General features: G+C 40.0%; 1 protein-coding gene across 1 annotated transcript; it reads right to left on the reverse strand.

The window, feature by feature from the left end:
- Positions 1-64: 64 nt before the first annotated feature.
- Positions 65-27,294, reverse strand: LOC107206344 (cytosolic phospholipase A2 epsilon-like). The gene is made up of 20 exons (XM_033515225.1): positions 27,268-27,294; positions 26,496-26,559; positions 17,517-17,653; positions 17,250-17,381; positions 16,841-16,881; positions 15,941-15,983; positions 15,292-15,355; positions 13,942-14,102; positions 13,658-13,750; positions 12,979-13,016; positions 12,089-12,245; positions 11,459-11,595; positions 10,766-10,988; positions 9,490-9,604; positions 8,663-8,800; positions 7,716-7,823; positions 6,410-6,601; positions 5,768-5,934; positions 4,159-4,342; positions 65-3,296 (listed from the first exon to the last, which is right to left on the reverse strand). The coding sequence occupies exons 1-20, from the start codon at positions 27,292-27,294 to the stop codon at positions 3,058-3,060; spliced, it is 2,460 nt and encodes an 819-aa protein (XP_033371116.1). The 3' UTR covers positions 65-3,057.
- Between the last annotated feature and the right edge of the window lie 7 nt (positions 27,295-27,301).

Genomic DNA, 27,301 nt, shown 5'->3' on the forward strand with positions numbered 1-27,301 from the left:
ATTCAGAGAAGGGCAGGGAGAGATCACTTACTAATTATCATCATGGCAAACCAGACTCAACTTGAGGAAATCAGCCAAATTTATTACAAATCAAATCAGAGTAGGTGACAGATCATAAGACCTTTCCCCCATCCATCCCTTCTTCTTGGGTTTAATTTTACTCCTGATTTTCAGTACTTCCTCCAGCCCCAGAAGCTTCACTTTCTCCAGTGTGGGGTCTTTCCCACAGAAAACAGTCCTCCATGAACTTCTCCAGCCTTCATCCTTCCCAGTTCATCACAAACTGCTTCAGCATGGGTCCTTTCCATTGGGGTGCAGTCCTGCAGAAACACACCCCTCCAGAGTGGCTCCCTGCCAGCAAATCTGCTCCAGTGTGGACTCCTTTTTCCATGGGCCCAGAGGTCCTGCCAGAACCTGCTCCTTCACAGCCTTCCCACAGTGTCACATCCTCCCTCGGGCACCCACTTGCTCCATGTGGGGTTCTCCAGGGATTGTAGGTGAGTATCTGCTCCACCACAGGCCAGCGAGTGCTGAGAGGGAGAACCTGCCTCACCACGGTCACTTAACAGCCACTTAAATAGTTATTTAACAATTGTTTAGCACAGGCATCAGGGGAATCTCTGCTCCAAAGTCTGGAGCACCTCCTCCTTCACTGACCTTCGCATCTGCAGGCCTGTCTCTTACACGTTCTCACTCTCCTCTCCCACTTCAATCGATGTAGCACAGGTTTTTTTCCCCGTTTTTAAATACATTATCCTGGAGGCAGCACAGCTGCCACTGATGGGCTCGGCCTTGGCCAGGGGGGCAAGCCTTGGAGCATTGACTCTGTTGGAGATGGGGGGAGCTGCTGGCATCTTCTCACATAGGCCACCCTTGTAAACCTCTACTACCAAAACCTGGCCAAACTGATCCAACACGGGAGTGTTCAGCTGAGGTAGGGAATGACTGGACCACCCTCTGGTGGTGTAACACCAGCCAGAAATTAAACTCCAAATAAGCCACTCCCTCTCACCCCTCCCATCCGGTAAGGGAAGGACAAAAGGAGAGATTTATGGGTTGAGATAACAATTTACTGAAAGCAAAAAACAATGTGATAAGAAACACATAGTAACAGAAGAAATATTAATAATGGTAGTATACAAAATAAAGGTGTTTTACCCACGAAAAATGTATTACCTCAACTTAGTACAAGGAAGGAAAACAGTAGGCCAGTCTCTAGGCCTCTGTCACCTCTCCTACCCAAGGGTTCTCTCTGCTGGAATCTCCTCCACAGCAAATGCTGCAGAGCATGGAGCTGGAGACAGCCCATCCCAGATATTGGCTGTCAAGTGCCTCTGCTTGAAGAAAATCTAGTAATAGTACCAGAACAGGCCCTTGGGACAAAACATCTCATGTGAACATATTAAACGCCATGCCAGTGGCTGAGAAGCTACCATTTCTGGTTTGCTTCAGATCATCTGAGATTTTAGAGTGCATCACAAATTCTGAGATGGGACATACAAAAGGTGAAGCAGGCTGTACAAGGCATCTACAGAGTTGTTTCCATTGTCTCAGGAATACATGTTTTCCAACCAGTCTGATGCTGGTAAAACCAGGAAGGAGCAGGTGCTCACCATTACTATCAAAAAGCTCACAGGCAACATCGGAGTATCCAAACCTTACAAAAATATTCCCAACAAGGAACAACAGTTGAGAATAGAATCTGCACCAGAGCTCCTCAGAGCCTGGAGACTTTGCAAAGCTGATGGAATGCCCAGAACTTTACAGTCACAGGAGGACTTTGACAAGTATAATGATACCCTCCCTGTCGGGTATTAAGGAGTCGGTCATGATACCCATTGTGACAGTTCAGATACCTTAGTTTGAGCTCATGAGTGGCTGCTCAGATAAAACAGTAAGCAGGATTTTAGAATATAAGGCAGAAATTGTCTATGTACCTTATTTGTGGAAAGGAGAAACTCTGCTACAGCTCTTGCCTACTTGTTTTAGGCCAGGTTCTGAGGGCTCCTGTAAGGTTCATCTTGGCTGACCCTTGACAAACTCCTAGATGCCAGCATCTGCCTTTCTTTCACAATGCTCCTGTGTGACTTTTACCTAAAACCAGTAAAACCCAACTTCTTCACCAGCTCCAGATCTCAAAAAGAATACTTCTCTCTCTCCAATTACTCACATCTGAGGAAGAATTCATGCCAGAAACAGAAACTCCACATTTCTCTCTCTGCTGGACCTTTCTTGGCCTCAGGTGTATTTGAGTATGGGATACACTGTGATGCAGTGAGCAGAAAATTGGTATCTTACTGCATGTTTCCAGTGTTCAATTACCATGCATCCTGCAATCCCCTTCATGTGCTCTCTGGTTTTTTAATAGTTCAATACACTATAAAAAAATTGCATTTCAGGGAGAAAATTGCAGAATCTATATGTGATCTGGGACAGGACACGGTTGTGAGAGGAAATAGCAGTAGTCCTTCAAAACAAATTCTGAAGTTTGATTTAATTGATAAGAATATGTATCATGAAAGACTAAATGGCCACTGGCTCTGTTGTTCAACACGAATTTGAAAAATAAAACATCCTTCGCAAAATATTTATTTCACAACAATTCATGACCAAAAATAAGCACCGGGGAAACAAAACTTTTTAAAGGTAGAAGGCCACTCAAATCAGGTTATTCAAACAAAATAAAATGTTTTAAATTAGTACTGCATGGTCACCACCTTCTGTGTCTGAAGAGGGCTTTATGGTTTTGCTACCAATAGTCCCAGTGAAATGCCAAAATATTTTGCATGTGAAATAAATATTAGCAACTAGCCACCATAAGAGATTGCAGAAAAATAGAGCTAATGCTATTTCCCTATCACACACAGCTGAATCTTCATCTTTTGAACATCAGAGTGAGATGGTATTAACAAGAGAAACTGCTGAGTTTAATACCCCAATTCTGCGTAAGATTGAGAAAGTTACTTAGAAAGACATGGCCCCTGTCAAGAGTGGTGAAGTATTTATCATATGTATGCTGCCTTGGTAAATGCTGAGTAAGGGGCAGGAAAATGCTGTTCAAGCAGAGGGCTGTGCTTGTGATACTGGCTGGCTCAGGGCTTGTTTCTTCCGTGCCACAGCCGTGCGCAAAGCCTGAAGAATCATGTTCTCGTTGTTCATGATGTTGTAATTAGTCAGCTTCAGAAGCTTGTTGAAATCTTCTGCTTTCAGCGAGACCTCTCTGGTTGAGTATGGAGAAGAGAAACTGGAGATATCAATCTTGCCCTGTTCCATTTCAGCAGCAGTACGTGACATGCCTGTCAAGAGAAAAAAAGGAATGTGTTCGTATAGTCCCACAGAAATACCATACTTGATAGATCAATAATAACTTGGAGAGATCATATGTGCAATTAATACGAAGATAAGTGCAGTGCTATGGTCTCTGAGAAATGTACTTCTGAACAAAGCCTATTGGAGTAAAACAAATGTCATTAAATGTCATTTCTATTGCAATCAGCACCATCTACTGGCCAACGCATGGCACATCATTTTGTGTGGTCACCGCTGCTCAAGGCTTACCAGGCAGGTTCTTTGGTACAACAGAAACTAAAAGGAATAGAAATATATAGGACAAGAGGAAGCAGAATATTAGTTGGCTTAGAAACCATCTTAAAAGCAGTCTCCATCTCAAATACTAGTCCTGAAGAGTACTTCATATATTATTGCTTTGTTATGCCAGCATATTCTACCATCATTCAATGGCCTAGATAGAGGGCACAGTGATCCTCCCCAGAACCATACGATACTGTGATTCTCACCTAGACTTGACTGTCATAAAAACACACATAATTTGAAATATATGCTTTGTTCTATAAACAAAAGTAAAAAAATTTAAAAAAGTAAACTTATGGAAATTACTAGAGGAGATTAGTTTCCATTCCTCTAATTGAGGAACACATTTTTTCTATGCCCTGAATTGCACAAAGACACAAACAAAATTATGCACAAGACTACTCCAGTTTTTGCAAACAGTTTGAATCATCCCATTTTGCAATCTATTCACTAGTATGAACAAGCAAACAAAGTGGGGGTTCTATTGGGTAGAGGAAAAAACACCCAGGGAATGAGAATGGAAATATTCCTTGAGTCAGTAAGGTTAGCTGGGTACTGCTGACTTACCAGGTGCTACATATTTTTGAAAAGTGTCATTCACTAATGGAAAATAAAGCAGCAGAGGAGCTCCTGGAGTGTCTGCACCATCGAACATGTAGCACTCTTTCAGGTTCTTCTCATCATCCATCAGTCCAATGCAGGGAAATGGAATTTCCTGCTCTGCAAAGTATCTGCAAGCCTGCTCCAGGGGCTGGTCGACAGCAGCAGCACAAGGAACACAAAAGATAGCAAAGATCAGACTGCTGCCAAAGCCCAGCAGTTCATCCAAAGTTGCACGGAACAGACTGAGAGCCAGACACCCAGAAATAATGTGGACACTTGCAGCCCCAAGGACTGCTTTTCAGTCGCCTGAGGAGCCATTTGGAAATAGTCTTCCAGGAAAACACCTAATATTAAGATGGCAAAAAGAGTTTAAACCTGTACTAAGGCACATCTCTAAAATGAGACTATGATGTAGAAACAGAACAGATTAATTCAAATCATGTTATAGACCATTAATTAAAGGAGAACTAAGTCAGGAAAAATGTGGATCTAAACAAAACTACATTTGCAGTCTAAGACAGTAGGATTCCCAGTCCCATTATCTGTTTATATAGCAGGATAACCTGTGATTTGACCTCAGTAAACTTTAGAAAGGTTTTAAGATCAATTTACTGATATCTATAACTTTGAATTTAAGAAATAACATGAGATTTTCAAATAATATATTTTAGACCTCAAAATATAGCACTAAAAGAATTTATCAGAAAGTCCATTTGTGATGACCAGCTTTGTTAAATTATCTAACAAAAAAAGTATCACCTCATTTTGAATTAAGTATTTCCAAAAGATTTCAGAATACAAGAAAGAAGTATATTTGAGGCTATTGTAATTTCCACTGCGGTACCAAGACAAGTATTTTTCATGTGTAATTGCATGATTGAATTGTCTTCCACTCAAAAAACTGACAGAACCTTAACCACTGAACTTTGTATTTTTTGGGGTGTCTCTCAGGGGCATGTTTACAATTACAAGTTCTATATTTTGAAGTCTAAAACTGTTTATTATGTGGTAAATACTGCTTTCAAAATGTATATAACCATTTAAACCAAATTAGATTTCTGCTGGAGCAGTAAATGCATTTGATACCTTGCTTCAAGTCCACTATTTAGAGAGAAAATATGTATTTATTAGAAGAGATAAAAATAAAGATTAAGAAACCCATTACTCACTAGGCTGTCCTTGCTAGAAAATCAACATTAAAAAAAATAGTCTTACAAAACAAATAAGCAAAACACAGATTAAATTCAGCACTTGAATCACAAAAGTTTCCCAACTTCATTTGTGCTATTAAATATTATATATAAGACTATAATAGACATGGCAACTAGACTTTGTTAACTTCACTTTGCCTGTCTGTATTTCACTGGTGAAGAACTTAAGGGTATTTCAAAAGTAGCTTGAGAAAAATACTCATATTTTCCTCCCTAGAAATTTCCATTCTTCTTCTAAGGTTCAGAAAACAGCGTGTTTACTAAATTCCACTATGTTCCATGTCTCACAGACACCTGTTTGAAAGTAGTGGAAAGCAAAGCAAAAGCTGATGTGAAACAAGATCAGTTTTGAGACTTCTCACCAATGTCTGTGATCCACCTGTGTAGTTTAAGTGTATGATGACATCCACTTTCCGCTCTGGCCTCATAAGGGGTGGGTAACTGGTTTCAAAGAAGAAAGCTGCATCCACAAGTTCCAGGTGTTCCGAGTTGCCTCTCAGGTCGTTGGGAGAGGTGTCCAGCAATGTGTCTAAAGAGTGGAAGATTCAGAGCTATTAGCAAACTGCAGAAAGATATCTGTCAAGTTAGAACGCAAAAGGAAGGCGAGCTTCCCTCCCATCCAGGATTTTTCCTTTGCTTTAGGGTGGGTAGATTCAGCAATCCTAAAGCTCCTTCAGCCACTCCACTCACATTTTGTTTGTTATGTTTTTAAACCCATGGACTGCACCAATACCCATACAGATGATGCCTTATGTGCAGAGCCCCACCCTAGCAATTTTTATTCCTGTGAGGACCTTGAGTACCCAACAACTAAATAATTGAACATTTGTGTTACTGAAAGTGAAAGGTGTGAGGAGTTTCTTCATTCTCTCTCCTCTCAGTGAGCACTAACAGGTATCCACAAAACCCACTCTGTTCTCTTCAGGACATGCAAATGTGCCTCACTAATTCCCAGCCCCTGTGCCTGCTCCAATGAGACGTGTAGGCAGGAGAGCCATCCACACCTTTCCATTTTGTGAAATGTTCATGCTGGATGTACTCGTTGTGCATCTGGAAGCCCCTAAGGAAGTTGTGGTACTTGGAGACAGCAGGACGATCCGTCAGGATGTCCCGGAGCGTGGTGGAGAGGCCGCTTGTAGGAGTGAAAACACATGTGGCCATCTCGTACGGCTTCTCAGGCAGGTCTGGTTGTTCCTCTGGAGATACACAGATAAATGTCATTAAATGGAATTATAACTATAATTAAGAAGAAGCAAGACACAAAGAGGTGAAAGGGTCAATGGGTCATCTGTAATTGTGTGTTCACGGCTCAGCATTGCATTTTTTTCCCTATGATCTGCTGTGAGTTCCAGTTAATTTTGTGACAAAAGTATAAACTTACTTGTGTTTTCTAAACTCTGGTTGGTTACACATGACTAAAAGAACATTTTCTCACAAAACAGTATGATTTTGGTACACACTAAGTAATTCACTTTCCCAAGCAAACAACAAACAGGGGAATTAATTTTATTAATACATTTTAAAAGATTACTGCTTTTAGATTCCATATAGGTTAAATATTAAATTCAAAGTTTATTTTGAAAAGCATAGGAAAATTTTAGCATTTTACTTTTAAACTAAATATTTTTACTTTTAAAAAGCTAGATTGTTCTATTTGGTTCAGTTGTGGACACCTGAATTCAACAAAATTTGCAAATTATTTCTATAAACTCAAACATAAGGCTTTGGAGTTTTTTTATGAAAACATAGTCCACAAAAATGTGACCCAAGTTTGTTCACTGGCTTTGCTTGAATTTTGTTATGAAGATGCTCCTAATTATTTCCAAGGAATGGTCTTTCAGTATGGAGCTGCTTCTCAGCTGGTGTAAGAGCTCCACCACTTTTACCTTGTCTGACAGCTACTAAGTTTTCAGTTTAGTCAGATTTGAGGGAGGGATGTTCTGTGCAGGGAAAGGAGATATTGGAACAGAAACAATCAAGCTTCTCCCTGGCTAGAAAATACATGACATGAGGCTTTGACAGAAGTATTTATTTCCCAGCCTTTTAAAGACAACACTTTGGGGATCACCTTTTGTACCCATCCCTATCTCCTTTACATCAAGGCCTATCTGATTTTGCCTTTCCTTCTTGTCACAGTCTCCCTATTTAAGCAAAGCACTGGCTATTCAGTAAAATCAAATAACTTAATTTTTCTGGTATGTCCCATACCCAGAGACTGAGAGAAACAGGATGACAGAAAAGCTGAAAAAATGGGAAGAGTGAGTGCAGTTACCCTATCAGAGGGGTCTGGAGGAAGGTGTTTTGGTTTACCTATTTCAGTCACTTTGTCTTGTGTCCACCTGTGCCAGAAATCTTCTGAATTGTCAGCTGCATGCCAGGCATCCAAGAGATTTTTGGAGAAGATACTACTCCACATTCCTAGAAAGTGGGAGAGGCATAATAAGCAATGCAGACGTAAACACAAGTTCTTTTAAAACTGCCTTCTGCTCCTTTCCTCGTCTTCTCTAACTTTTTCTTATTTGTATCCAATTTTTGCATAAGTTTAGATATCTGTTTCAATAGTAGACTCCAAAGGCAAACTTATTTAAGCAAGCTTATTTCAGAAAACATTTTCAAGTCTTTTCCTTCTCACCATGTTTTACCTGGAACTTTTTTTTAAAAATTTTATATTCAGTTTTCATGTTCCTATTTTCATTTTCTTTTTCCTTTGAAAAATAAATATTCTCAGCCAGCTCCTTCTCTGATTCTTCTCTTTCTCACACCACTGATTTATTTTCAGCTTTTCATTTGGCTTCCAGAGAGTATCACAAATTTCCAACTTTGAAAATCTTTTGCAAGCTACAGGAAATGATGCCGCCTCAAAAGCACTCAGAAACGTACATGACAACTTCTTTGCCATATTAATTTTTATCTTAGACCACATAATAAAACCAGCTTTGCTGGCAAGGGCAGTTAAATGAATCTCAGGAAACAGAATCATAGAATATCCTGAGTTGAAAGAGATCTACAAGGATCATCAAGCCCAGCTCCTGGCCGTGCCCAGCACAACCCCAAGAATCACACCCCATTCCTGAGAATTTTGTCCAAACTCTTCTTAAGCTCAGGCAGGCTTGGTGCTGTGACTATTTCCCTGGGAAGTCTGTCAGCTAACTGACCCAGTACCTCTGCTGCCTCATGCTAACAACAGGTTTCTGGGGGAGAATTCCTTGATCATTTTTTCTATTAAAATCTTGTCACTCCCCAGGTTGTTGAGTTACCTTGCATGAAGCAGATTCGTGACTCGGGGAGCTTCTTCATCAAGCGACCCATGAAGAACTCGCTGCCAAAATCCTCCGCACGAATGAAGGCACCGTATTTCAGAAAGCCCACTTCGTATGGCGTGAACTCCACCCATTCTGCCAACACATGCACCAAAGTTAGCTCCACTATAGAAAATAGTCCAGTTGCCAGGCTTGGAATAAGGCTCTCAGACACTAGCTCTCACAAGAAAACTGGCTTAGCTACATGTCCTGAGCAAACCCTGCCAACAGCCACTGCTGAACCAGCTATTCACACTGTCCCTAGGTTTGGAAAAGAACTGTCTCAGGGTTGGGAAAAAAAATTAAATTCTTTTTATCTAGTGATTACACAGTTTTCTCATGCAAGGTGGACTAGAACTTCTATTGACTTCTATTGCCTTTAGCCAGATATGAAAATCAGAGTAATAGAATCGTTTGGATTGGAAGGGACTTTAAAGATCATATAGTTTCAACTCCCCTCATGGATCAGAACATATATTAAACAAACTTAAAGCTCTAGTGAATCACTTTCTTGAAGAATCCATGTAATTTCTGAGACTTTGTTAGAGAATTATGTTCTGTTATTAGTCTGAAGTTAATACCTTAAAATACACAATCACATGTGAAGAGCTCTTAAAAAATACTGAACTCTTCATGTGTACCATGTGCCAACCCAGTTACTCTTTACATTTCTGCTTCCCTGGGCTTGGAGTGAGAATTTAAAACAATTCATCATTATTTACTGTATCCCCACAGTCTATCTCCCTGGGTGAAAATATAACTCTTTTTCACAATTGAACCATTACCTCTGAAATCTTTGGTGGCAACTTTGTCCTTGACATTAAGGGCAAGGTAGATGGGCAGTGGGTTCTGACCTTGGTTCACTGCCTGACGTTGATCAGAAAGTCTGTGGTGGCTTTTCTGGATTTGAAAAAAAACCCCAAATAGTTAGCTTATAGTCAGTTCCTAAAAAACATCAGCTTATAAAGATTAAGACATCTTTTTTCTGAATTTGCTTCTAAATTTACTTCCATGTGTTTGAATAACAGAGGATGAGAAAGCAAGAACAATTTCTCTTAAGACAACCAGCCATGTTCAGCTTTCGGTATACAATAACAGCATTGAATCACTTCACTTTCTGTTCTAGCTTTGTATGGTTAAATGTAAGTTAGAATATATGGCATATCCAGGTAATCCAACTGTTATCATATCCTTCATCTGTTAATGATAAGAGTTCTTCAAGGCTGCATGTTAATGACTCTTCTAATCGAGATTTCTTTTTTTAAATACTATACTGAAAGTTAGCATCCACAGAGGAAAAGTCCTTGAGCTGTCCAATACTAACAAATTATACAGGTAATGGAGGTTTTGAGTATACTTCGGCCAAATTAAATTCTAGCAAATTTTGCCATGTAGCACTGAGGCTGAAAATACTGTGTGAAATATGATATGAAATAAGAGTATTTAATTTTATCTCTTTCATCTAGACAAAAAGTAAACCATGTTTAGAGAATTTTGAAATAAAATAGCTTTTTTTCCAGCTATCGTCAGCCTGGAGAAAGTGTGGAAAGTTTTTGTTGCGTAATTACAATAAAATTAGAAATAATGAAGATCCTGAGAAATCAAATTCAAAGGCGCTGAAAGGCACCCATTGTAGCTAATATATCTCAGCAGCTCTGGGTCTATATACTTATGACTAAGTCACAAACTGCAGTACATCTGCCGTATATTCAAGTTAAGAGGGCAGCTTGTGCAAATATTGCGGCAGTGGAGAGATAAAAGCATAAGGCTATAAAAAAACACCTAAGAACCTTGAAAATTTTTTGCACAGCTGTAGTGTTAATAAACATTCTGCTTACTTTAGAGCTAACATGAGCATTTCTGCTACATTCAATCCCACTTCAGGCTCCAGGATAGACATACACTGTGTCTCCAAGTTATTTATATAAATAAGTGATGTTCTGCCTATACACCAAGTACAGTCTTACTGACCAGGTGTCTCTTCCTAGGGCTCTAGTTTCTTTCAATGATTGTAAATATTCAGTCAACAGCTTCATGAGAAGAAAGGTGTATAGACATTACCCCGTCATTTAACATGGCTTCAATCATGAGCCCCCACAGATCAATAAAAGATGTTTTATGTCCTGCTTGGGTCCTTTGGCTCAGCTCTCTGTAATAATTCCTGAGACTTTTCAAGCAAAAAGCCCCCATCTTGCACTTGGCTGCTTGCTTCCGTGCTTCAACAATTACTTCCCCAAGATCCTTACGTGACCAGTCAGCATCTTCATATAGCTTTGTCATTGTCCTGCAGACAGGAAACATGATGGAATGCAGGGAGAAATTAACAAGGTGCTTTTGAAACTCAAATAATAAACTTTGTAGAGTTTTGGGTGCATATCATTTTATCTTTTAGTTATTCTCCTCTTTGAGCTTTGAGTAGAAATACAAGTCTAAAGGCAATCAGTCAAAAATCACTTAATCTGAGATTAAGATGCAACACAAGCAGCTACACCAGCTGTAAATGTTGTTTCTGTCAAACAGTAAATAATAATAAAGGATCATTTTTCATAAGATTAATGATGTTTACACTTCCAATAAAGTCTCCTCTTTTGGTTAGGGATAGGCCACAATAATTCTTTCATTCTTGGCACTCATAGCCCAAAGATGGAAGCAATAACCCAATTGATCACATTTACCCTTTCTGAAACCAAGACAGAACACAGGCTTTTCTTAACACAGTAAGATCCAAACAACAGTATCAAACTGACTCCTCACCATGTTGTGCCAGATGAACCACTGATGTATGAAACACAATCCAGAACACGCAACTTTTGGAGACCCAAAATGCTGCCATACATGGCAGTGAGTGCTCTTATGCCACACCCTGCTGTGGTCACAGCCACTATAGGCACCTGTATGACACCAAAAAAAATAATTAAAAAAAGAATAAATAAATAAAAGAGAAGCATAGGTGAAAGAGTGGCATTAAGGCACAAATAATGTCAAAAGATTACAGAAATACAAAAGCAGCATCCAGACACTAGTAAAAGAAAACATATAAATTAAGAAATAAAGCAACATTTCTCTATACTGTACATCCATGTGGAATATGCTAGGTCTTATTGCCTTAAAGAAGATTTTAAAGAAATGCAGACCAAACTTTTGGTTTGGATGCCTTCAAATAATTCACTTGTAAGCTGAGTCGAAACAGATTTTGCTCATCAAAACAGACAGTTGAACTCTCCAGCTGAGACCACACTGGTGACAATGTGCCCTGGAGGATAAGCTGGTGTTAACGATCCTCACTGCTTATCCAGGTGGAGTAAAAAAAAAATCATCCCTCATTTCCAGGCTTGAGGGAAAGGAGAGAGAAAAATCCCCCAAAAGTGCCCTTAACTGGTTTACCTCATGCTCTTGCAGATCTTCCTCCAGATGAAGAACATCCTTTAGCGCAGCAGCAACTACCTTCTTTCGGTTTTGCAGGAAATTCTGTTCATCTGTGCAGAGGTCAAAGCCCAGGCGGGTGTCAAGGTTTCTTGGTCTGAAACACAGACCCTGGGTCCTGAGAACAGAGCAGAGGTATTGTATTGTTAGTCACTGTGGGCAACTCCAGCTGTGCTTGTGTGTGTTTACAGATCAGTTTGTGGACAGTGTAAGGTAATACACGAGGAGCAACAACACCACAGACAGACCTCTGCTAATTGCTGTAGCTGTAAGGTAATACACGAGGAGCAACAACACCACAGACAGACCTCTGCTAATTGCTGTAGCTGAAAATGAGAATGCAAATAGGAAGGCAGAGCAAATCGTGACACACTGTCCACTATGTATCTACTACAGACTTCTGGTTTTATTTGCTCATATAATTATTTTTTCAAGTTTCAGTAGTGCTGCCATACATCCTGTAACTAGATAACCACTGTCAACAGGCACTGCAGCTGTGAAATTAGAGAAATACCTATCATGCCTTGAAGTTATTTTGTTTGTATAATTCAGAACTGTGATTTCTTTGCAGAGCTGCTCTCTCCATCTGTGGGCATAACAGTGCACAAAAATCAAGACCTATTTCTGAGATGCACTAGCAGCTTGGAAATTTGGAGGACAGGGGACCCATGATTTAATTTGCCATCTATTAAAAAGGAGAACCTCACAAATAAAAGCCTACAACCCGATAATGAACTCACATATCTGCTCCCATCTGAACCTGCATCGACCCCTCCTGATTTCAAGTGAGCTTTGTATAGGAGCAGATGCCCTCCAGTTACAGAATCAGGTCTTGCTGGAGACTCACTTACCATTCATTTGCCTTTGTGTACAAGTCAATTGTCCTGTCCTGAAAATCACAATACAAACAATGTAAGCATGCTCAGGTAGTTACTCCAGTGCCTTCCTCCCCCACTCCATCCAAGGCCTGAGTTTCACTATTTTGAATTCAGCAATGTGGCCGGAGAATCTGGCCAGCAATGGTCTGGACTGTGAGAGACCTTCACAAGTTCCAGCACAGTCTGGGTTGTGTAAAAGTAAGCCATTCACCCTAGCTAGGTGGGCTTAGAGCCCCTCAGCTCCTCATATTTTAACATTCATTATTTGTTGGGAAGGTTGTTGAAAGCTGGGCATCTGAATCATACACATATGTATGATCTCTATTTTATCTTCTACTTCAGGCACTCCCTTGTCAGGCCTAATTGTCATATCCATTACTGTTATTGTGTGTACTATGTTGATGAATGTACATATTAGACATGTCCTGAACAAGTTAGTTTAAACTCAGAACAGGGTTTCACAGAGCATGCCTGGATCCATGTGCAGAACAAAAGAAAAAGTATTGCACACTTGTAGAGTGACTGTCATTCACACCTACACCATAGCATGCTTCATGTCTGATGGGAGCTGAATCACCGAGCTCTAAGACTGATCATCCACCAAACTGAATGCATGTTGGGCTGTTTTCTGTTCAGAAAGACTGGTTCTCACCTCTCCTATTGCTATTTTCTCTTGTATAGGAAGCGAGTTCAGAGGTAGAGTCACAGATTCATTCATATCCCTTTCATTTTGACTTGATATAGACTGGAAAAAAAGGGTAAGACAAAAAATAAACAAGTTACCTATTAAAAAAAAAAATAAAGGAGAAAAAAAGTTTAAAGCTGTCTCACATACATGCATTAACCAATTGCCAGCATACCCAGATCTACACACACACATACTCAGCTCTTAGAGGTCCCCAGAGAAAGAGCTACATGTTAGTGGTGCTCACGTACCCTGCTGAGCCGTCTGCGCCGCGGCAGAGCCACGGTGAGCGATGACTGGTTGTACTTGATGTAGTGGAACCTGGCCGGGGACGTCGGGCACAGGCAGGAGCTCAGCGTGTGCGTCTGCGTTCCTTCATACGACCCATCCACAGTTAATGCAAACTTCCTCTCTGAAGCAAAGGTAGGTCAAACTTAAGCACCACTGCACTTACATGGACGTGATAGGAGAGACTACAGCTCTGTTTTAGATAATGATTCATAGCCAATAATAGTTTGCCTATTCTTTCTTCTGAAAGTCTGAAATGTGCAAAATGTCTTTTTATTACACCAGAATAATGTTTGAGTATTACACACTGTCTTATTGCTGAGATACTTCGAAAATTTTGGATTTTTGGGAGAAACACAGTTTTTTTGTATCAGACCACAGTTCTCTTTGGTATCAGTTAAATCTCAGTCCCTCTATCATGCTTCTCTTTCCTTCAACCTGTAATATTTCTTTTGAAATATTTCTAGCACTTGCAAAATAATGTCTGGTGTTTTTTTCCTTTCATGCAAAAAGCATCAGATATGTCTGCTGAAGGAATTAAAAACAGTCTTTATGAAGAAAGATATCAACCCACAAGGTTCAAGGTGAAATATATTCTGAAAAGCTACACATTCCAAACTACATAGTCAGCCTTCAAAAGAATTACCTCACTTAAGCATTTTCAGTCACATCTAGCAAACTTTTTCACTGAGGTCAACTGGATAATCCAGATGCTTAAGCAGTGTGCTGGATTGGGGTCATCATGAGATGTTAGAACAAGATATTTTAAAAATTGCATAGGAGGCACACAATTCCACAAGTATGGGCTTGACATGGCAGTGACACACTGCTTTAAGTGTGCAGCAAATATCTTTCTTAATATATTGTGTCTTGTGTTTCACCCAGTGGCATGTCTTATATTTTTATACCTAAAGAAATTCTATAAAGTTAGATAGTAAATGAGGCCCTGTTCTCATTCTGCCCATTATTTTGTCCCAGAATCCAGAAACAACAGGAGTTAGCTTCAGTTTAGGACCCAAAAAACCTCAATTCCTTTCACAACTGCTTTGGAAAATTGTAAGTATCTGGTAAGACATCACTGCAGAGGAAAATATTTTGTGGGGATATTAGACCACGTGCTCATCTCACCACATTCAGGAATAATCTGTATATTTTTGATCAACTACAACCATCTCCACAGGCCACTGGCATCAGTGATATTTTGTCTTGCATCCTAAATAATTTTAAAACCAGCATGCTCAAGTGTAAAACACTGACTGCTTCTGCCATTAAGTGGCAACCTGATCTGCTTTATAAGACAGTGAAAGGCTCACCCATAGTGTCCTTCCTCAGCCTCCCATCATTCACCTGCACATCCAAACAGGAAACCTCACGGGACTGTAAGAGACAGCAGGGGCAAGAGACAAGGGCATTCACTGTCAGCAGGGCTCGACCTCATCCAGTCCACTGGAGACATTCCCGCGGGGTCTTGGGGCATACACCTCAGGAGAGAGATGGTGCCAGCCTGTAACCCCACTGCCAGGTCTAGGGAGATGGGGTTGGACTTCCCCATGGGAAATAGCAGACTGGATAGAGGTGAGAAAAGAGAATAGGTCTGCTTGCTCTGCCTGCAGGAGCAGCCCTGCAAGGGCCTGGGGGAGGATCAGCCACAGGAGAAGGCTCTCCAAATGGGGTGCCCATCTCTCCCTGGGCAGAGGGAAGGATGTCACACCCCTGAGCCCAGCTCAGTTTAGGCAGAGGCAAGCACTGGCAGCAGCACACAGTCTTCACGGCTTTAACTTCTCCCAGCATGAGTCACTAGCTGGGACACATGGGAAAGCCAATGCCAACACCAGCTTTAGGCTGTGTGTGTTGGTCTTGGTCAATGCCTCCATGCCACCACAATGGCCTGGTAGCTTTAACACCAGCTTTGCAACAAGCATTCTTATACAGCAGGGAAAAGGACTAAGAAATAAAAATTACCACTAGAACTCCATTGGTAACAATATTTTCTGGAGGATCTGGACTGAAAGGCAAAATGGAAAACAATTCAAAACCAGCACATTCTTATTTTACTCTTTCTCTGACTCTTTAAGCATTATTTCATTATCTTTGAACATCCAGCACAGATAAACAGAATCAGACATTCCACATGCATGTTCAATCCAGTTTACTTCTCACAGGTTAGAGTCTGAACTTGACAACATTTGTGGAAATCCACCAAACAGAGGAGGTCCTCACTGTATCAGACAGGGTAATTTTCTGACACACTAAAGACAGTTTACACAGGGATGGCATAATCACACTATTGCCCAAAATTGTTCAGTTCAAACCTGTGAAATCAGAGCTAAAAATCTTCTGAATTCATCCAACATGCCATTAAAAAAAAAAAAAAAACCAAAAAAAAAAAACCAAAAAAACAAAAAAAAAGACCAGGGAAAAAATTACTATTTGCCTTAAAAATCAGCAGCACTAGGACTGATGTACATACTTATTCTCTCCATTAACTGTACAGTCAGCAAAGCACAGAAAAAAAAATGCTATGACAGAGCAAACATCTGGGATCCCACAGTAAGGAAAAAGAGAGAAAGCTTAAAAATTCCTCCTATGTAGAATGTTCCTTTTGACTTGGTGAGCAGCTGCCATCAGAGATATCTCTATGCTCCCACCAGCACCTGTGCTTGCTTCTCTGTGTCTGGATGCCCAGTGTAGATGCATGCATACCATGCACCATCATGCATTCCTTCTACATTAAACACTACCCAAAGTTACCTTCTGTTTTATTCAGATGTTGGCAGTGCTAGGGGGCTGCAAGCATGAACTGATTTGTAGCAGTAACCTTGTGTTTCCATCTTACACCTCCAGCTATTTCACCTTACGCACCTGCTCTCCATTGTGAATTCAACCTCCAGCTCCTCTTTCCCCTGCAAAAGAAAATTAAGGCAGTGACCGCAGCTTAGTCTCCTGTGAAGAGAGATACCCTACAGGAATCTGTGCCCTTCAGGGGTCTCTATAAACCAGTGTCCATCTTTTGTTGCTGTACATGCCGCAGACCTAATTTCCTTGGTGTTCTATCTGTTATGCTTCTAGTATCATATACTTCTAGCATCTTATCCATTAATTTAGCAGATTCCTAGTGTAGGCCTTGCAGGATAAGTGGAATGCATACTGCAGGGCCTCTTGGTGGCTGCTCCCCTCTGCTCCCTCTTGGGGTGCTCTCCACACAAGCATTTTCTCACCTGACCCCACCCCTCATTGCTTTGTCCTTGAGTTTTAACCATTTTATCCATACCTGTGGATTCAGCTGGAAACTTAGCTGAATGTTTTCTCCAAGCTGGATTTTGGAGACATCAAAGAAAACAGTGAGGAGATGGTCATCTTGAGTTACTTTGTCCTCATCACAAACCTTCAGCTCCAGAACATTCTGGGGAAAAAATAAATGCGCAGTATGAGAGTGTCAATACTTTAAAAGGGATCTCAGAAGGACCAGCAGAGTTGAAGGACTGTATAGTATGCTTGATATCTGATAAGAATAGCTGTTGGAGGTCTGCATTCTTACCTTAACTTGGCTCTGAATTGTGAAGTGGAAGGTCTCATTCCACGTTGGGTTCTTGCTGTTCTGGACAGTCTTGGTGCGGAAATGCTGCACTGAAGCTGTTGGCAGGCTCAGGCTCACATAGCAATCAGACTGACTTACTGTTGAAGACACGGAAAGCAATGGACCAATGAAACAATCTAGTCCCCATAAGGTGGGCATTTTTAAGCTCTGTACACAAAGCAATATACAGAATCAAGGCCTGGCACTGGCTAGGGTACTATCAAGCTTCTGCTAGACAGCCATCTTTTTTACTAGTTTACTAGTTTACTAGTAAACTAGTAAAAAAGTAAACTAGTAAAACTAGTTTACTAATAGTTTTACTATTGTGAAAGCCTGACAGTGTGCTCTTCTTGAAAATTATTTTTTTCCAAGTCCTGGGGGAAAAAAAAGTAAACATTCAAAATATACAGCTGTGTTGCTAAAGAGCCATCCATACACACAGGGGCGCATACACACAGCGGCCTCACAGGACTGGCCACCGTGGACATTAGCAGCTGTGACAGGACCTGCACATGGACAGAGCCCAGCTCCTACACACTGGCCTTCCACAGGTAGGCATGAACATGCCTCTATACATCTAGAGTAGCTCTGGGTGTAAGTCTGTCTTGTCTACTTTCTGAGCATCCTTTCTTTCCTGTATGACCTCTGGTTGCCAATGCGGAAGAGGCAAGAGCTCGTTGCATTTAAGGTTGGTATGAAGCCAAATTTCTGTCACAGAGGGCACATCTTCTACCATTTTCTACTTTATTTCAGTCTGCTTTCTTCCTTTTTGAAAGTTAAAAAAGGAAAGAATCAACAGAGTTTTTTAACAAAATATTAAGAAAAAAAATTCAAGAAAAGAAGATTCATCACCTGTGGAGATGAAATTACAGAATTGAATCTGTGAAGAATAATATAAGCATTAAAATGTTGAGTCTGATTGATAACATTTGCTTTGAGAAGTAGCTGTACTGGGTATTGTTTTCAGCAATAAAGCTGTATAAAAAAGGTATTGCTTAATGTCACTATTTCCACCTGTGTCTCTGTGCCTCAGCCAGAGTGGCATAGGTTTTTGCAATGCTTCATGTACAGGTGGAAGCTTGTCTGTGCTTCCCAGCACAGAGAAAGCTAACATTGCTTCTTCGCACAAAATTGCATTGCTCTGCTCTTTCCATTCGAGGCGTGTTCAGGTCAAAGTTCTCCTACAAATTCTAATGTTTCTAGATGTAGGGAGGGCAGCTTTAGTGTTTCTATTTTCCTTTCTCAGCTGAAGTGACCAGCTGTAAAGTGTGGCATTCCACCTGAGCTCCATTGTAGGAGCTTTTAGTAGGAAGGAGTGATTAGTAGCAGTGTGTAGGGCTTGCATCATCAACAAGCACTTTCATTCTGAGGTCAGAGTAATCTACTGGCAAATATACTTGTCATCATTATTAGGAAATAAAGCAGCAAGAATGAAATCATTAGATTAACAGTCTTGTGGACCCACACTCAAAAGTCAGGGATGGTGACCCTACAGAACATGATCTCTTAGTTAGGGATGACAACCTACACAAGTGCCGAAGATAGCATTGCCATAAATGCCAATCCTGTTAGTAGAATTGTATTTCCTCTTTTTGTAATGCCATGTACTCAAGCATTCCTGCCATTGCATAGCAGACACACCTTCATCTGAACTGCATCTGAATAGGCCTAAGTCTTGTCACAGTTTTACTGGCAGACTTGACTTTGGGAAACACAAAACAATTGACTTGGCCCATTATTGACTCCCCACGTGTAACTCAAGAATTAACAAAATCAGCCTTTCCTCCTCTGCCCCCATGACTTCCCTGAGGCTTAAGTCATCTTTTCTGAATAACTCTGAATGAAAGAGTAACTTTGACCAATAAAGTAGTTGTCATATATATTAAGATATATGATTTCAAAAAAAAATCAAAACACAAAACACATAGAAATCAGCTGAGCTTCTAACAATTCTAATAGCTCCCAAAGTTGTGTCTACATACAGCAAATGTTCCTATAAAAATCTTTTTGGGCTCTTGAGAAGCCCAGACTGATATTAGCACAGATTGCTGTTGGTTCTTGTCTCTGAGAAAGATCAGAAGGATCCAAATGGGTAAGTCTATGGGTGAACCAAAGTTTATTTAATTGACATTTCCCAATTATTAATACATTGACTTCATCTGTTTCAAAGAACACAGTATTATTTTGAAACTACATCAATTATTTTTGTCTGTAAGTGGTCACTATCTGCTTCTGCACTGTATCATCCACCTTTAAGAAATAACTACCTGTCAGACAGCAGAGCTCCGACTTCTCATTCAGACCTCTGACTTTCTCTGAATTCTGGCAGCCACTAAACAAGCATGCTCTTCCCATCTGCAAAATATGTTTGGTGATGCCCTTTGTGCTTCAGAAGCATCCTCTGGAACCTAATTCCCTCTTGTTTGTAAATTATTGTCCAGATGTTGAGAGGCATTTGCAACACCCAGGAACCTTTTTTACACATCTCTGATACCTCAGGCTGGTGTTCTGCCTCAGCACCTCCAGATATATAAGTAGTGGGTGTGTGAGAAATGTCACTCCACAGCCCATCCTGTGCCCTGGAGGGTCTCACTGCAGTATCCCTCTGCCTCTGCATGTACACATACAAGGCTCCCACTGCCAGCCACGTGTGAGCAAACCTCCATCACCCTGTATGTAATCCTAACCAACACCCAACTACAGCAACTGGGTTCTCACAGGACACACACAGCACAGAATCACACCAGTGACCTGCTGGGTCCCTCCCCTCCACCATGACATGCTAACAGCTGTCACACATGCTTGGGATGGCAGCCATGGTATTCCTGTGGGGCAATATCCGGCCAAAAGCAGGTGTGGCAGCAGGTATTTATGAAAGCACGGTCTCCTTGTCCAGTTATTACACTAATTATCTTGTGTCTAATTATCTTCCAGGGTAATAGCAGGCAGGACTGGATCTTAATTGTGCTTTACCATTAGGAAGCATTTCAACAACATGACCCATGCTAATAAACACCATAGCCACAGCCCCATGCTGCATCCCAAACAGCAGGACACCCACTCATCTGGCTCGAGCTGAAATCTCACCTGCCTCATAGAGAGCTCAGATTCAAGCAGGGCTCAACCAAACATTTTAATATCAATTCCATTTCCTTTTTTGATTTAACAGCTGCAAGCTTCAGCCCACCTGTAACCTGGGCAAAAGCTTCAAACATCCTTCTCCTCATGGATTTCAATTTAGCTCCTCCCTGTTTCTAGGAGGTGGATTTTTCATGACACTTATGGTATAGTTTTTTTCTTGTTATGCTGAAAGGACCTGAACCAAGAATATGATCTCAAACACTGTTTGCCCAGAGCATCTCCTTGACCTGATCTCCCTGTACTTGGATCCAGCCAAGTCACAGAGTATAAGCTATCACACCAGATGAGAGGAGCATTTTTCTTCTTTTTCCCCCACTTCATAGCTGAGTAGTTATCTGGCTGAGGATGAGGGGACAAGTCAGCATCACTGTCTTCTAGAGGATAAAATACTGAGATAATTGATGCCATTGAAACTTTTAATTTTTTTATTTTTATTTTTTTAATACGAATGTGGGCTACTTCTATGGCATTCCAGAAAGCAATTTACAGAGAGACTACCAGAATTTGTTCTGTCCAAGGAGATCAGTTCCTGTCCCCAGGGAGCATTCAGTATTCATCTTCTAATAGATAAACTTCAAGAAAAAGCCTTCACACTTTCTCCCACCCTGTCCTTCACTCTGGGTGGAGCACCCTACAAGTATCCCTAAAACCGTATTTATGTAATCTCATTTACATCCCTCCTTAAAACACTCCTTTGTTGAGATGTTGCTAAACAACCTTCCTTGTTTGTCCTTACCAGTCCACATCCTCTGCTTTTATAATCCTATTTCTTGCAGCACCTAGAACAATAGGCTGTTGGTTTACAGTTGCAACTGCTTAAATGGTGAAGTAAGTAATAAATAACAATGAAACAAAAATAGCAGTGCAAGAACAGACCAAAGGAAGTCTGCATGTTCCTGCAATAAGTATTATGGTGGAGCACAGTTCTTCAAACAATAATGTATTTCACTGACTATATTTATTTCCAGGATCTCAAGGGACTCACACATGAATTGATCACATATGTGGAATAATTTCTATGCAGTTCTGTAAGAAGTTCGGTTGAAAATATAAAGCACACTTAAACATTTTATAAAATATAGGACCCAAATTTGCCTTATATTAAAAATATCCAAAACTTGAAGTTTCCAAAATTAAAAAGCATAGTTTAAAAAAAATAAAAATCTATAAAAGCAAAAAAAAATTATCATTTTCTTACTAAGAAAATCATGAAGAATATTTTTAACTCTATACTGGTCAAGGTTCATATAGCCAAGGGCCCACATTCAGTGTCCACTGAGGTCCCTATCTTAGGCATTTTCAGGAAGCAGAGAATGATGGCTTAAAATTGCAGAATTTAGTATCCCCATGCAGTAGCCTACTTTCACACTTTTTAACACTCTGTTTCCTTGCTTTTCCATTTGTTAATTCCACTTAAATACTTAATTTCTCTGTAGCATCTTGGTTTTTGGTCCCTTTGCCCACTTTTTTTGGGGGGGAAAAACCTTTAGTCTTATCAAGGATGGATATCATGCATCACATTTATAGATGAGTCTCTAAGAAGATTGTAAGAGGGAAAACATCATTTAATGCTCTCTCAGCCCTCACAATTTAAGATAGAGACTTCCTGAGCCTACTTTGAATGGAATTCTTTTTCTTCTATGAACTTGTCCAGACTCTGCCTGCAGCCTGCATAAACCTTGGCATTTGTGGTCTCCTGCCATGGTGAATTCCCAAGCTGAACCACATGCTATAAAAAGCCATGTCTTTCTGTTTGTTCCAGAGCTATGGTGCTTGCCCAAGGTGAGCAGCTGATCTTGAAATTTGAAAAATCTCAGCAGACAAAACTGTGTTTTTAAGGGTGGGTTGGATTGATGCACATCCAAGTCTTACCCCATTAGGGAACCAGGATGCTTGTGGAGGACACACCCCAACCTGGGAACTGGCAAGCAATCACAGGTCCAGGAATATCAAGAGGCCAAATGAACCTGGTGACCATGTGGGTGTGCTCAGTGAGAAAGGGGCATGTGAAGAAGACAAACAAGGCACTAAAGTCACATGTGTTATCAATGATGTCAGGTATGCATTAATACAAGAGTGGAAATTAGTGTTATAAATTACAAACTAAGGGATCAGTGGGAAGGGCACATTAAAAAGATTCAGGTTTTAAAAGCAGAATGAGACCCTTTAAATTGTTGTAGTTAAAAATAATTTCTTATACACTGAACTCCTGTTAAAGGTCTTTTACATTCCATAAGAGATGTTAGTGAGGTTTTCAGATTCTTTTGTTATGGATTAATTTTCCATAATTAAATTTAATTTTAAATTAAAAAAAAATTAATTTTTTAATTACCTGGAAAATGGAACAGATAAACCAATAATAAAGTTAACCTGCAGCACCAGGCTGGGAGACCTTTTAAGCATTAGATGACTATTAAACAAAGTGATCTGAAAACTCTACAGAAACCTAGTATAAAGTTAGACACAACTGGCAAGGATAGAAGAAGCCAATATAAAATGTCAGAAAGTGCTAGGATGAATGAAAAATAGGTGACTCTTGCCAACTTGTTCTAACTATAAAAGTTAGCAAGAAAGAGAAAGTTATAAAAACAGGGCTGAGAAAAGGAAGAATGAGGAAAAAAAGATCAATGTTAGAAAAAAGGTCCTATACAGAAGCCTACTTTGCTGGTGATGGAGTCTCTGAGTTTGCAAGCCTGTGTCAAGCTAATCTCTAGGGAAACTGTAAAGATGACTGAATCCACTCAACAATGCTCCCCTGGTTTTACACAAACCAGCAAAATTTTAATTGCATTTTTTTATCTCAAGATTCCCATTTTGCTGCTTCTCAGTGGAAGTCCTATAAAGTTATGAAAAAGTCCTATAAAGTTATGAAAAAAGTCTATAAAGTTATGAACATTCTTTTTTCACTAGCTTTTACACTGTCAGAAAAGTTAAGCAGAGGTTAAATTAATTCTTTAAAACTTTTGAAATATTGGTTTGTGTTATATGATGAAGAGCCTGTCATTGGAATCTGTGACTTAAAGAAGTCTGGCTGCATAGAAAAATATGTCCTTAAACAGTTTAAAAGCAAATCTTTATGATAAATACCTCTGACAAATTTCACACTCAGTAAGTTAAATGTTACTGGAAATAAGCAGCTGTCAGTCAAACTAGATTCAATATTTAAACATAAGCAAGGCAGTGCTCCCCGACTGTTATGATTTTCTTTTCCTACATGATAAATATCCACAACAAATAAATTGTTCATCTTTTGCAAGTATTTGTCCTGGACTTTTTGTGCAAAATTTTGTCCCCTCCAAAATCACCTCTGTCACACAAATAGTTCTTTAGAAAGCTCTGTAGGAAGGTGGGACATGGCTTGGACTGGGAAGCAGAAAAGGCTGAGCATTTCACTCTCTGTCCCATGCCCTAGAAATTTTCTAGTATTGAATAGGACAGCATCAAAACATAATAAACCCCATTAAGAAAAAAAAAAGCAGCTTAAAGATGAAAATGAAAAGCATTGATCTAGATGAGAAAAAGGTCGAGAGGAAGTTTTGTAAGCTCACTGTCATGCAGATGTTTTAATAGAACATCATTATCTATGGAGATTTCCTAGATAAAGGGATATATCTAGGGAGCTATCTAAGGGTTGCAATTTTTCCACACTTCTTTTTTCCATTCAGTGTGCATGGTTATACATTCAAATAGGTTTCAGCTGTAGAAAGGGATTTCTCTCCAGACTATAACTGAGCTTCAAGTATGCTTTCCATGCTGTTGAAGTAGTCCAGTGAGAAGTTTCACATGGATTCCTCTTCATACATTCATCAACAACAAAGTATCTTACTGCTCTTCACTAAAAGAGTGAGGAACTCTTCTCCACATACTTTCTGTCTCTAGAAAAACTGTTGCAGAACTTGAAGCAAATAATGTTGGAAAAGCACAAAAATATCTTGTCCTGGATTTTTTTAAGTGAACAACTTTAGGTTGGTCCTGCTCATATAGAAACTTTGTGCATTCACATCTTTCTATGTGTATAAATAAACAGATGCAAGGCAATCAGCCATCTTCTCAGATAGGAGAGGGTGGTTGTCATTCAAGCCATTTTTTCTAATGCTTTGCAGTTCAGATATCTATGGACCATTAATAAATATTTGCAAAACTATAATTCCTGGGCAGTTTGTAAAAGTATTTAAGAATAGAAAAAGTTAACTGTGAGCCATGCCTACTGCTGAATGAAAATTGATAATCCATAAGAGGTGCCAAGTGTGCAGTCCTGAGCTCACATGAAATATTCTTTGGCAAGCCCAGGGTTACACAGGGTGGACACTGCTGTAAGACGGAACCATGAAAAGAAAGTTCTTATTGCAATCTTTCCTGTGAATAAAAGAACGTTTATCTGCAGATTCAGATATGAAATATTTTATGCAATCTGTACAAATATGTTCTGCATTACAGCTGGTGGCTAGACTTCAGTATTATATTGACAAAGATACAAGGAAAAACAATGTCTTCTGTGTTATCTTCAGCATACCAGGATCACACATCTCCTCTCTCCTTTTACATATAGTCTGTGGTGTTTGTGACACTTGATATATTCAGAGTAGTTTTACAAGCAGGAGGATGCTCCAAGGGTATAGCAAAGGTACTCACACAAGTCTGCTTTCCTGGCATTTTTCATCTGTATGATTTTTACGGTGAGCAAGTTGCATGGAGACGGTTCTGTCTGTTGAACAGCACACAAAATGCATGGGATGAGAATGCAAAAAGGAAGAACAGAAGTATAGTTAGAGATAGAATTTAATTGTTTCAATTCCAACCAACAAAATAATTTCTAAACTGGGGTTCCTCCTTGTGCATTGACTTCCTCCCAGAATTCTTGTAACCTGGTGTGACCACAGACCAGGCTTCTGACATCCTCCATTTTCCATTCTGAGGACACTTGTGGTAACCTTCAGCTTGAGCTATCTGACTCTTAGAACCCAATCTCATAAAAAGATGTGATAAAAGAGAACCTTTCTGTGCTATTAATACAGCTGACACACATCTTGGTCTGAGAAAATTCACAGGATGTCATATATATCCAATATATTTCACAACAAACAGCAAACAATCTAGCAGGGCAGGAATGAGTAACGATATCATGGTGTAATGATGCTGCTCATCAGCTGATTTATAGCTACATAATTACAGTCTTATGTCTGATATAGAGCAGTGCTGGCTTTTAAAAAATGAGGACCTGGAAAGAGCCTTCCAGAGACCTATCCCAAACTTCTCTGGAGGAGTGAGTGAAAGGCACAATTCTAATTACTTCTCTGTGAATAATTCAGCTCTGTGAATAAATCAATCTTCCTTTAAGAAAAACTCTCAGGAACGTATCAAAGGAAATATTTGCCACTTTCCAGTACTAAAGGTGGCTTTTAAACAAAAGACTAACTTTTTACACAGCTAGTTATAGGAAGAGAGGGAACAATTTTAAACTAAAAAAGAAGATATTTAGATCAGATATTAGAAAAAAAATTTTTACTCAGAGGGTGCTGAGGCACTAGAACACGTTGCCCAGAGGAATTGTGGATGCCCCATCCCTGTAAGTGTTCAAGGGCAGGTTGGATGGGGCCTTGGGCAACCCGGGATAGTGGGTGATATCCCTGCCCCTGGGGGTGGGGTTGGAGCTAGATGATTTTTAAGGTTCCTTCCAACCCAAGCCTTTTTATGATTTTGGGAATCCACCTAAACCTAAAAGACATTTAACAAACCCACAAGGAAACAACTTTGAATGTCATCCTCTCATCTTAAACAAGGATCAGAAAAATGTGGTACTTAATATGTAGGGGCTGACATTGAGGTACTTTTCTCCCCCTACATAATTGTCCTTCTTGAAGGACTAAAAAGAGGAAAAATGCAAACTTAATGCTCTAAATTACAACAAAAACCAAACCAGCCAAACAAACAAACCCAATAAAGCAACAACACCCCACCAAAAATCCCACCAGCAACAGGAAAACCAGCCCCAAAAAACCTCCAACAAAACCACACCAAAAACCAAGAGGAAAGAAAAAAACTGAGTAGTGATGCAACAAACATGAGAGACAGTTCATGCATACTACTGACAGAGCAGGGAGTATCACTGCAACAAATACATAGATCAGTATATAACAGTACATTACCATTCATTCCTTTATGCCCCAAAACTGCCACAATTTTTAAGAGAGCTGTATTTAACATCTCATGTAATATTAGTTTCCTTACTTTCCCTATGCATTCATTGGCATTAGTGATAACTCCTTATTTTTTCTCAGTGTTTTTTTTTGACTAGCCCAGTTGGGTGGAAGCAAAAAGGTAACTTTTCTTTATTAATTGGGAATTTTCAAAATAGAAAATTACTACATCATTGAAGTTTTTGCATTTCTGAAGGCCAAAACACAAAACCCAGTCTGAAAGAAATCTTGCTTTGCTCTCAGCCTCGGTGCTCAGGGTAATTCTCTGAGCTGAAGATACAAGAGGTGAAACATCCCACCCCACAGCAGGTCCCCTCTGCCCCCAAGGGCAGCAAGCTCAGCTCATTGCAGAGCCTCCTCTTGCATTTCCTTACCTGGCTCTTGCTGTAGAACAGCCCCATCGTGGTC

The sequence above is a fragment of the Parus major genome, chromosome 5, assembly GCF_001522545.3.
Source record: "Parus major isolate Abel chromosome 5, Parus_major1.1, whole genome shotgun sequence".
NCBI lineage: Eukaryota > Metazoa > Chordata > Aves > Passeriformes > Paridae > Parus > Parus major.

Coding starts and splice junctions, on each gene's coding strand:
- LOC107206344 (XM_033515225.1), bottom strand. CDS start 27,294: ATGGGGCTGTTCTACAGCAAGAGCCAG. Junction 26,560..27,267: donor TGTTCTACAGCAAGAGCCAG/GTAAGGAAATGC, acceptor TCCTCTTTTTAG/TCCTTCAAGAAGGACAATTA. Junction 11,596..12,088: donor AAGATCTGCAAGAGCATGAG/GTAAACCAGTTA, acceptor GGTGTCATACAG/GTGCCTATAGTGGCTGTGAC.